The following is a 12,396-nucleotide window of genomic DNA, read 5'->3' as shown; positions in this document are numbered from 1 at the left end:
CCTGCAGCACAAACTCCCCATGCCTGAGACCGCTGACTCGGGCTCTGAGACTTTTTGCTGCACAGACATACCCCAACTGCCTAAAGAACTGGGGGAGGGGGAGCACAGGAAGCACGGGCACTAGTTGGGAAGGCAGTTAAAATTAGTTAAGTCCATTATAGTGTAGGCCACCAGCTGACTAACTCCATAATCTTGAAAGCCAGAGATGACTTTGCACAAGGATGAAGATACTCACACTGCAATGCAATTTACGCAGTTCAGAAACACCAAAGGAACCACAATGATAAGATCTTGTGGGGAGACACCATGTCTTCCTGTATGGATAGACAGTGTCTAGCACTTTGTGGGTACGATTGGAATACAAAATAATAATACATAAGGCTAAAATTAGACTTGTATGAAACCCTCTGTATTTGTTAGATTAAAGCCCACATGTGGAAGCTGAGATTTTTTTAGTTTTTTTTTTTTTCCAATAGAATTCAGGCAATTGGTTAAATATAAAATTTGATCACTTCCACAACTGACCACAATTTTTCTTCTCTTTTTTGGCAGAAGACGAAGGTTCATTTCCATTCTGGAACAAGTCACACATTTTCACAGATTGGCTTCGGGTCACTTTCATAGAACAGTGGCCATTTTTGTCCAACAAATAGTTTTTTTCTCCCTGTGAAAACAACCCACCATATTTGTGGAAAGACAGCAAAAGTTTTGCGAATTTCACTTGCTTCCCAGGCAATGAACATTTTTCTATACAGATGTAGTTAATATGCCAGATTCAGCCTTTAACTTTATAGATTTTTCCCTCTAGATTGATACGGTCTGGCTTCTAGAGATCACTTTTATCTGTAAAATGAAGTGCAGTTTGAGCGGACATTAAAATTCTCTCTAAACCAACGTCACTAGACCACAGTGCTGAAAACTCTTCCGTTCGAGTCAATTGGGGCTCCTTGCCTGAGTAAGTATGAGTCTGAATGTGCAAGATTGGACCCAGGTGAACAGGAGACTAGAATTGCCCCTGCAAAAGATGTCAGATTTGTTTTATTATCCTTCCTCCTGCCTCAGGAAACACCTAGGAGGATTAGTATCAGATACTTTTTCCTTTCATGTGTTCATTGGAGACTAACAACAATGTATGCCTCTTACCAAAAAATATGGTCTTTTGACACTCGTTCCTGCAGAAGAGTCCATTTTTTCCCCAAGTCAACTGACACATATAGCTTCAAAGAAAAAAGAAAAATATTAGCTGGTAGAGCACTGCTAACAGTGTAAATTCTAAAAGACAGTGACTAACCAAGGGACTTTGAAATAAGCTATTAAAATGACAGATTTCACATGAATCAAAATCAGTCCAAGGAACTTTCTAGAATGCTTTCCAAAGCAATAACATTTGAATCTTTTCGAACAAGTGAAACCAAGACAAACTTGCTTAACATTTATACATATAAATAGAAGAGTAAAATGCTCTGTCAATGATGCCTTGTTTCCCATGAAAACAATGCACAATTTCATTTTAGATCAGACTGTTGCTAACCCTGCTGTGATTGTGCAAGAGGAGGGAGTGCAAGGGAATTTTTCCTCCCTTGGTTTTTCCCACATAGGGGCCAGCCAAGTGCAAATGCTCAAGGCCCCAATTCTGCAAAGCTTAAAATTAGGGCTGTCTACTAATCACAGTTAACTCCCGTGATTAACTCAAAAAAATTAATCACCATTAAAAAATTAATGATGATTAATTGCACTGTTAAACAATAGAATACTAATTGAAATGTATTAAATATTTTTGGATGTTTTTCTACATTTTCAAATATATTGATTTCAAATATAACACAGAATACAAAGTTTACTGTGCTCACTTTATATTATTTTTTATTACAAATATTTGCACTGTAAAAATGATAAACAAAAGAAATAGTATTTTTCAATTCACCTCATACGAGTACTGTAGTGCAATCTCTTAATCATGAAAGTGCAAGTTACAAATGTAGGTTTTTTTGTTACATAACTGCAATCACAAACAAAACAATGTAAAACTGTAGAACCTACAAGTCGATTCAGTCCTACTTCTTGTTCAGCCAATTGCTAAGAGAAAGAAGTTCATTTACATTTACAGGAGATAATGCTGCCCACTTCTTAATTGCAATGTCACCTGAACGTGAGAACAGGCATTTGCATGGCCCTGTTGTAGCCAGTGTTACATGCCAGATGTGCTAAAGATTCATATGTCCCTTGATGCTTCAACCAGTTTTACATTATTTTATCTTTGAATGTAGGGTTTTTTTTTTATATAATTCTACATTTGTAAGTTCAACTTTCATGTTAAGAGATTGCACTACAATACTTGTATTAGGTGACTTGAAAAATACTATTTCTTTTGTTTTTACAGTGCAAATATTTGTAATCAAAAATAAATATAAAGTGAGCACTGTACACTTTGTATTCTGTGTTGTAACTGAAATCAATATATTTGAAAATGTAGAAAACATCCAAAAATATTTAAATAAATGTTATTCTATTACTGTTTAACAGCGTGATTAATCGCAATTAATTTCTTTAATCACTTGACAGCCCTACTTAAAATGCTTACTGTTCAGCACAGACTTAAGTCTCGTGAAAAGCCAATCAGATGCTTAAGAGTTTTGCTGACTATAGATAAACTTATGCACTTGCTTAACAGGGATCCTAATAAGCACAGAGACTGCTCCCTGATTGTACCCCAGGGAGCAACAGCCACCTCAAAAGAGGTAAGGTGGAGATGGTAGGGGATGGGGCCAGGACCTTCCTCTGCACTGGTCATAGTTGGTAACACTGGGCTTGGCTTCTTTCCCACCACATTTAATTTCAGAAATTAATGTGCTAATAACAACAAGAACACTGAGACAAGATATGTCAGTAGCACAGATATAATTCTCGTTCCATGACATGTGCAATACATAACACTAGTCATTCAAAGACTACCTCATTTCAATCAGAGCCTCCAGAAGGCATTCTCCTCTGTAGCTATAAAGTAACCCCTAGCACAACTTTAAGAAGTCAGATATACACAGACATTGAAGTCCCTTGTATTTGCTATTTCATTCAATTTACACATGATTGGGTTCCCTCCCCCTGCCATATTTCAGATGAAAATAATGGGGAAAACTTCTCCCTTTCAATGTAAGGCCTCATTTATCTGTTAAGCACAGTCAGTGCTGCAGTGCAGAGCCTCGTAGGGAATACTCAGAAAGACACTTATTTGTAACAGGAGAGGCTCAAATGAAAGTGATGAATCCATTATGTACATATTGCGCTTTTATTATGGATATTATGTACTGTGTTATTTACATATTTAAGAATGTGGGGTTACACACCTTTTCTCGATTAATTTTTGTAATCAGAAATAATATGGAGGCCAAAGAACAACACTATCCAGCTATCGTGCACTATACTGCATAGTAATAGGGCTTTGTTCCATGGAAATGTGAAGTAAAGTGACCAGAATAGGAGACAATATTCACTGTATTGTGGATATTCACTGTACAGGCTGTTGCTGTTTAAGGTATAAGTTATAGGTGGTATTAGGCTACATATATGACATAGGAAATGCATGTAATGGGAAAGGGGACATAACATTCTGTCTATGAATTTGGTGAAAGCACCTCTGGAATATCACCCTCTATCAGTCAGAAAGACAACGATGAAGAGAGTTCAGCGGAGAACAACAGTTGGTAAGGAAGCAAATTGGAATGACTTGCTAAGGATTAGAAAAACAGAGAAGATATCTAGTTTGGCATAGATGTATCCTATACAAATATGTAGAGGTTGGCCAAAAAAACAGCTAAATGAACAAAAACTTGAAGAGTTTAAAACACCAAGAATGGAAGGAATAATTTATCATAATAAAAAGAGGTATATCTAGGAATAATGAGCTAGACCCCATTTCAGCAAGGCATTTAAGAATGTGTTTAACTTAAATTCAGTAAGACTTCTCAACATGCTTACATTTATGCATGTGCTAAAATATCTTGCTGAATCAGGCCCTAAATGAGAGAAAACTCTGACTCATCGTGTATTTTATTTTTGATTACCCATGACAAACATCAAATTTGAAATTACATTTGTGGTGTAAAAGTTGTATTAATGGAAAAGGCAAAACTTTCCATTTCAGCAAACACTTCTGAATTAGTTTTTATTCTGTTCATTATCAGCCTTGCACTAAATTAATGTAGTCACTTTTTATAAGGCCACAGGAATACATGAGTTCAGGTTTTTTCCCCACCCTCACACAGTTTTCAAAGAAACAATTAAAATCTCCTGTGATCCCTGTCAAGTCTTAAAAATGAAATCAAGCATTTATATTGTCTCAGTGAACAACTGACTGATGTTCATTATTATTTTGGTAGCCAAAAAAAGAAAGTATAGACTTGAGCCAGTAAGTAGATTAACCCAACCGCACTGACTAGCTTTGTATTCATTTATAGAGTGTCAGTTAGAGATTGGAACTTTATTTAAATAAAATTCAATAGAAGAACAATCCAGGTTTTGCTATATAAAGTAGGAACTAAATCAAGCCAGAAATCATGAGAACATTGAGATGCTCCAGGAGACAGAAGCTTGCAGATTGCTATTTGTCAAAGAGCTCAATCCTGCATTCTTGTGCACTCAAAAATGCTACTGCAAGTAATGGGTTGATTAGGAAGCTTCTTCTCAGTTTATCCAAATTATCTGAACTTCTTTAGGCTGTAAAAATGAGAGAGCTTGTTCTCATGAGTTTTCTGATACATCTTTCTTTCACTTAGGTGGAAATATAATTATACAACTCTAGGATCCAGACTATGAGATCTCTCAAGGCGTATGTTACCTCTGGGGCCATGGATTTCAACATAGTGATTCTTTTATGCCACTTCTGAACTTTGCCCTCCATCTCTTCCTTCTCTCTCCCTCATCTCTACCTCTCAGGGGAGGGATAGCTCAGTGGTTTGAGCATTGGCCTGTTAAACCCAGGGTTGTGAGTTCAATCCTTGAGGGGGCCACTTGGGGATCTGGGGCAAATCAGTACTTGGTCCTGTTAGTGAAGGCAGGGGGCTGGACTCGACTCAATGACCTTTTTCAAGGTCCCTTCCAGTTCAAGGAGAGGGGATATCTCCATTATTTATTTATTTATATTACTCTCTTTGAGACAAATCCTGCAGTCCTTACTCAAGATTTACACAGGTAAATCTCCCCTTCCAGCCAATGATAGCTTTTCTTACATACATCTTGAGTAAAGACTGCACAATTTGGTCTTTTATGTCCCTATGTTTCACTGCTTTAATTGTAAGACTGATAGAAAGGAAAGATCTATTAGATCACCTAATCCTTCTCCTGGCCAATAGAGGATTGTTACTTACTGCACATTTTCTAGTGTTTTGTCCAGTCTAATTTTAATAGGAGCTTCCACCACTTCCCTTTGTAGATTATTCCACCAGAAACTCAACTGAAAACAGAAGGAAGGCTTTTGTGCTGTATTTTTCCCACGTAAATATTTTTGCTGCTGTCAAATTTTCAAAACATTTTTGTATGTTATTTAGGACCTAAAACTGACTTAACAAAACAAAGAAATCCACCATGACATTTGTAAGGCAGAAACAGTCAAAGCTGTCATGAGTTCTTCTAGATGTAGCCTTGTTTGTAAATAGTGGAACAGCATGAACCACTGGTGATCAGCTGAGCATAGCTTTAGATTCAGTTCCTGAAAGGTTTCAGAGTAGCAGTAGAACATCACAGTAATATCTGTGCAATAATTGACAGCAAAATGAACAACTTGCCCTCTACTCCCTTCATCACATAAGCAAGATAAACCCTCCATACACGGTGACAACGCTTAAAGGGCCTGATTCTGATCTTACTCAGGGTTGCACGTATCAGGAGTAATAATAGAGTTATGTCAATATAAACATTGTAAGTAAGATCAAAATCAGGACCAAAATCTCTATGATTTTACAGCTTTAGCTCTGGTGCTATGAAAAAAGATTGAATATACATTTTTATTGGATTGTGTGTTCAACTGCAGGTGTTTACATTAACACATCCAGAAAAATGCCATAAATCTTTATACTTTAAGGAGCAGTAATCCAGAACACTATTGAAAGTCTACAAATAATTTGATGTGACTTCTAAATCTGTATGTGGTCTGAATACTTCAAAGAGAGTATTCTTCTACTTTTCTACAGATCTACCGATTCAATGGACTCTTCTTCTGCTTTACACCTAAGCAAAGGTTTATTTCATTTTATTTTACCAACCAAGAATGGCTTCGGAGCCAATATTTCAGCTCAGTTAACTTTCTACTACATTATACAATTGCTTATGGCCAATTTCTAGGGAAAAAAGTTTCTAGGATTGTACTTAACTATAATTACGTTACAGGATAGATTATATTGCCAATATCAGTATCAACAAGAAATGACAGAGAATGAAAATACTCTAAAAGGACAATGGCATTTTGAGATTGATATAATTTACTGAAATAGAGAAAGGAGCATTTCAGGAACTGGGTATTGCTTCCCCTTAGGCAACTCATGTTATATAAACCTAATCAGCAAGTTATGACAATCTGATTAGGTTAATATGAAACATCATGTGATGGTCAAGAACACCCAAGCTTTACCTTGCCTTCCTTGGTGTAAGCAATCACCTTATCCTCATCTTTTGGGTGAAAAACCAGGGTTTCCACAAAGAAGGTAATGGGCTGCTTTTGAAAAGTGGCTCCTTCATCTATGCTCATGAAAAGGCTCTGGTCCCGGTCATTATGTGAAGAACTCACAAGAATTATCTAAAAAAGAAAAAGGGTATTACATATAAAAACACTATATAAAGAATTTTTCATTGCCAATATTAGAAGCCAATGCAGCATTATTTCTGTTGCATAAATGTAGGAGACGGTAGGAATTAGGCAACACACTTCACAAGAACTCTGTGGCTGAGATTTTCAAAGCTGTCTAGGGGATTTGAACACCCAGTTTCCATTAATTTCCTAAGCAGGTACCAGGCTCCATAAACTTTCTTTCAAATGAGTCTAAGCTGATTGTACAAAGCATCTTATAGGTTTGTACCCAAAGTATCCACCTTATATCTAGGTTTGCCAACTTTCTAATCACACAAAACTGACCACCTTTGCCCCACCCTCTACCCTGAGGCCCCTGTCCTGCCCCTTCTCCGAGGCCCTGCCCCCGCTCACTCCATCCCTCACTCTCCCCCACCATCACTCACTTTCACTGAGCTGAGGCAGGGGGTTAGGGTGCGGGAGGGGTGAGGGCTCCAGCTGGAGGTGTGGGCTCTGGATGAGGGGTTTGGATGTATGAGGGGGTTCCGGGCTAGGGCAGGGAGTTGGGGTGCAGACTCTGCTTGGGGTGCAGGCTCTGGGGCGGGGTTGGGGATGAGGGGTTTGGGCTGTAGCAGGGATCTCAGGGCTGGGGCAATGGGTTAGGGTGCAAGGTGCAGGATCTGGCCAGTGGGCACTTACCTCAGGTGGCTCCCAGAAGTGGGTGGCATGTCTGGCTCCTAGGCGGAGGGGCCAGGGGACTCTGCGCACTGCCTGCACCCACAGGCACCTCCCCTGCAGCTCCCATTGGCCACGGTTCCCAGCCAATGGGAGCTGAGGATCCGGTGCTTGGGGCAGGGGCAGCATGCGGAGCCCCTGTGGCCACCCCTGTGCCTAGGAGCCAGACATGCCAGTCGCTTCTGGGAGTCACAGGGAGCTTGCCTTAGCCCTGCTATGCTGATGATTGGACTTTTAGCAGCCCGGTCAGCAGTGCTGACCGGAACCGCCAGGGTCCCTTTTCGACCGGGCGTTCCTGTCAGAAACCAGGTGCCTGGCAACCCTACTTATACCTCAAAGGTATTGAGTTTAATCCCGTTATTTCTATTGTGGTCCTTGTCCCAGGGTTGATAAAGCCACATGCAGGAGCTCCAACTACTGAGGAAGGAGTAATTCTAGTAATATCTTGTTTAATGTGACCATTTAAATAACTAACCCTTTTGTGTAGTGAAGCTATTTTTATAAACAAATCGCTTGCTTAATCACTGCTGTAACTAAGCTGAAGTTAATAGAGACACACCAGGGATGAAACTGGTCTGTAACATCCTCATATGGCTGAACAGTGCTCTCTCTGTTTGGATCAGATAGCAATCTCACTTTGATGCTTTGCAAAAATAAATGCCAGTCAATTATCCGCATTTCCTTTTTATCTCAGGATATTACTTTGACTCAAACCTAATAAAAGTTGCAGCTGCTGTCTGTCTGATTGCGTGGACTTCATATAAGGCTTTCAGTAACAAAGAAATATTTTTGTTGCAGAATCTAATAAGAATCAAACTCCTTTCAGTTTCTTCACCCTCAAAGCCTGCCTGAATCTTACAGCATGGCTTTTGAAAATGGCATTGTAGGTTCCATTTGTATCATGTCTCCCGATCAAACATACTCAGCTTGTAAATAAAAAGATTATTTTACTAACTGCTAGCTCAGCAAATGCAACATGGAATTTCAAAGTCCAGCTGTGTTCTTTCTGGCTCACACATCAACAACAATACAAATTTTGCAATCAAAACAATTAAAATATTCCGTTGATGATGCACAAGCCAGCAGAGAATCCATATCTCTTTCACATAGTTATGGTTGCTCTGCATTGCAAACAAGAGTGAATAGCAGTCAGTAGTGGAAGCAGAAATGATGACAAACATACTCAGGGAACATCTATTGAGAACATAAGAACGGCCATAATGGGTCAGAACAAAGGTCCATCTAGCCCAGTATCCTGTCCTCCGACAGTGGCCAATGCTAGGTGCTTCCGAGGGAATGAACAGAACAGGTAATCATCAAGTGATCCATTCCCTGTCGCCCATTCCCAGTTTCTCGCAAACAGAAGCTAGGGACACCATCCCTACCCATCCTGGCTAATAGCCATTGATGGACCTATCCTCCATGAACTTATCTAGTTCTTTTTTGAACCCTGTTATAGTCTTGGCCTTCACAACATCCTCTGGCAAAGCGTTCCACAGGTTGACTGTGCCTTGTGTAAAGCACAATGGTATTTTTACTTAGGCCTACTCCACACTAATGCTGTAAGTTATGCTAGTTAAGTTATATAAGTTACATAACTTAAGTTGACATAACTTACATTCACTTAAAGCTCGTCCTTCGACAGAGCTTCCGCCTCTCGTTGAGGTGGATTAATTAAGTCGACAGCAGAGCGCTCTCCCATGGACTTATTGTGTCTTCACCAGACCCATTACATTGATGCAGATGCGTCGATCGCAGCGGCAGCAATTTAGTGCATAGTTTAGACAAGGCCTCAGTTACTTTTTGGAATAGAACTGCATTTTAAAAAATTGGACTCCCTGGTAAACTTGCACAGATACAATAGCTGGACTGAACTTTTATTGCCTCTGTCCCTCAGCAAGAAATTTGTAAATAGGTTATTCACGGGTCCAGATTCAATAAGATATGTAAGTACATGCTTTACTTTAAGCACCCGAAAAATCCCATTGACTGTCTGTGTAGAAGTAAATGGGAATGCTCATGTGCTTAAAGTTAAGCATGAAGTGCTTTGCTGAATAGAGATGGACTTATAGGCTCAAGTACTTTGCTGAATCAGGGGCCATCCTGCATATACCCCTAGGACCACACACTAATTCTTTTTCTCAGTTTTAACAAAATATTTCAACAATATGAGGCCAAAACCTGCTTGCCTTATTCATATAACTAGCCCATGTAACTAGAAGTAAGCAGGATGTAGCCTGTAACCAACGTATGATTCACTGATTTTCTATATTGTTTATTTTTATGATTTACATGGGAGTGTGAAATATGCAATTTTTATGTGAATCTATAAGGGGGGATTATAGAAATGTTATCTTTACAAGTTTTAACTCTCATTCTCATCACATCTTAATGTCTTTTTCTCTTTAGTTGTCTATAAACTCTGAGTAAAGCATTTTGTGATCCCTGTAAGGACACAATATTCAAATAAAATGTATTTGATTGTATAAATTAAAGCAGTACTGGCCAATGTGCAGCTCATGGGCCAAATATGGTCCCAAAAGAGTTCTGTACCACAGAATTGCATTTCCTTGATCAAGATGGAGCACTGCCTACCAGGACCAGTATTCTATATGGGCCACACCTCGGTATTAAAGCTGAATGCAGTTATAATGTGCTTCTTTGTGTGTTTCACCAACTTCCTCACAGGTTGCTAATGCAATTCTCAAATGGGCAATGTTTGGGATAAACCTCTATGAAAGTAACCGTAGACAGGGTCGGCTGATACCTAACTCACAATGATGACTATATCTACATGCTATTTAAAAACTAAACAAAAACCACCAAACCACACAGATTGTTCTCATTATACTCAAGATGAATTTCTAAATACAAAGTTTGGTGAATGAACATAGTAAGATACTGAGGGTCTGAAATATATTAGAATAAGCCTATTCTCTCACAGACAAAAGAGAAAGTAAAGCTGTCATCTATATCGTAAACATTCATTTGTTTTCAAGATAAGCTATTACAGTTCTGTATCATGTGTCAAACACTGATTTCCATAGGGGTATGTGGTAATTAAAAAAATATTGTTAAAACAAAGATAGTTATTTATAGATCTTATGAAGACCAGCAGACTTTTGTTCATCCCTTTGAACCTACTCTTGTAAAGCTGTCCACCTGGCTAGATCTTTGGCAGGTTTTAAACTAAACAATAACAAATCAGACAGATTATGCGTCTATGTAAAAAAGATGTTGGAGGGCCAAAGTTAAAAGGGTAATTCTAAATTTGGTCATCCATGGTATGCATAGGGATTGTTGTTCCAAACAACTGTCCCAAAATCTGATGGGAAATCTGGCAAATCTCAAGCAATCCACGGAGGGGTAAGGCTGGATTAGCAAGGCCTAGCTATTAGTACCATTCCCCATTATATTCCTGGAGAAATATCTAGAAGAGTTAAACGTTAACAGGGGAAACATCAGTTCCCCTGGGCATAAGCCCAGGTATTTGTGTAGGAATTATGACATATAGACAGACTCTTGTTTGGCTCCACCAAACATAGCACAAAACCTATGAGGCCCACATGACACAGAGGTCACATGAAGGGACTTCTACAGGGTTGAAAGAGTGAGGGCATGATGCCACTTAGGCTCAATTTCTATCCATCCACGACTTTTGGTAATTTGCAACATTGCCAATCCCAAGTGTCCAAAAATCAGGAAGCAGGCTACAGCTTTTTTACAGAACAATGAGGGCTTGAGGCTTCAAATGTTTTTAAATGAAAGCTGAGATTCTCACCAAATAACTTGCCTCCAGGAACTGGACTTCATGAAAAACACCAAATATCAGGAGACATCTAATACAATTGCAACTGCTGGTAATACCATGTTTGAAAGAGTTCTCTGCACCCTTCATAGATAGTGTAGGAAGGAATGATTTGCCCAAAGTCCTTAGTTGAGTAGTATGTACAATATTTGTCTCTCATGCTCTTATCCAAAAAGACCAGAAGTACTATCTTCTGCTTTTACACACACACACACACACACACACACACACACACACACACACACACACACACACACACACACACACCCTCTGCTAGTATACTGGATCTCCACATCGCCAGTCCACTGATACATAAAGACTCACATGTACCTCATGACTAGTACAGTTTATCGAGGGTGATATTCCAGATAAAATATTACACACTCATCAGGCACTTTCCATAACAAGTTTTGATTTTTTTTTTAAGTGGGACAAGTAGCAACAGATCTTCCCTTTAGCGAAAGATCTTGTGACTGCTTCATGAATGTAACTGGGCCATACTGTCAGGAGAGCAGAATCAAATAGTGATTGCTGATGGTTTTAGCTCAAAATGAATAACTACTTGCTTGAATGGCTTTGGACCCAGAAACCAGAATAGATTTTAATCACTTCTAAACTTCAATTAAGCTTTTCATAACTTTTTTATAGCTTTTCATCATTCCCTTTGGAATCCTCCACTATTTCTCAGTGAAACTATAAAACTCTATTAAATTATCTCTGACGTTTTCTCTTAACCTTATGGCATCTAAATAAGCAACAAAGACACTTAGGTGTGTATTCATCTCTTAATGTGCATGCATAACTCACATTAGCATTAATTGGAGTTATGTGAGTGTTCCAAAGAGAGAGCCTGTCATTTAAACTGTCAGGCAAGCTATTGAGATAAAGTATAGACTTGTGTCACTGTCTTGGAGTGCAGCAAAAAAAAAAAAAAAAAAAAAAAAAAAAAAAAAAAAAGAGAGAGAGAGCTATAATGTAAGTGAAAAGTAGTAACATAATTTCTTGCATATGTATAGGGCCCTACCAAATTCACGGTCCATTTCATGGTCATAGGATTTTAAAAATCATAAATTTC

The 12,396-nt window shown here is 38.8% G+C and overlaps 1 protein-coding gene across 4 annotated transcripts in view; it reads right to left on the bottom strand.

Moving 5' to 3' along the window:
- SORCS2 (sortilin related VPS10 domain containing receptor 2) overlaps window positions 1-12,396 on the bottom strand; it is an 803,333-nt gene that overhangs the window by 133,986 nt on the left and 656,951 nt on the right. For all 4 annotated transcript variants that reach the window (XM_042855503.2, XM_042855502.2, XM_065597099.1 and 1 more), the window contains 2 exons: window positions 6,623-6,787; window positions 1,144-1,217 (listed from right to left, as the gene is read on the bottom strand). In XM_042855503.2, coding sequence (XP_042711437.2) covers window positions 1,144-1,217; window positions 6,623-6,787 — 239 coding nt within the window. The remainder of the gene's footprint in view (window positions 1-1,143; window positions 1,218-6,622; window positions 6,788-12,396) is intronic.

This window comes from Chrysemys picta, chromosome 5 (genome assembly GCF_011386835.1).
Source record: "Chrysemys picta bellii isolate R12L10 chromosome 5, ASM1138683v2, whole genome shotgun sequence".
Classification (NCBI taxonomy): Eukaryota; Metazoa; Chordata; order Testudines; family Emydidae; genus Chrysemys; species Chrysemys picta.
The sequence above is the reverse complement of the archived record's forward strand: the minus strand, read 5'-3'. Positions and strand labels throughout refer to the sequence as shown.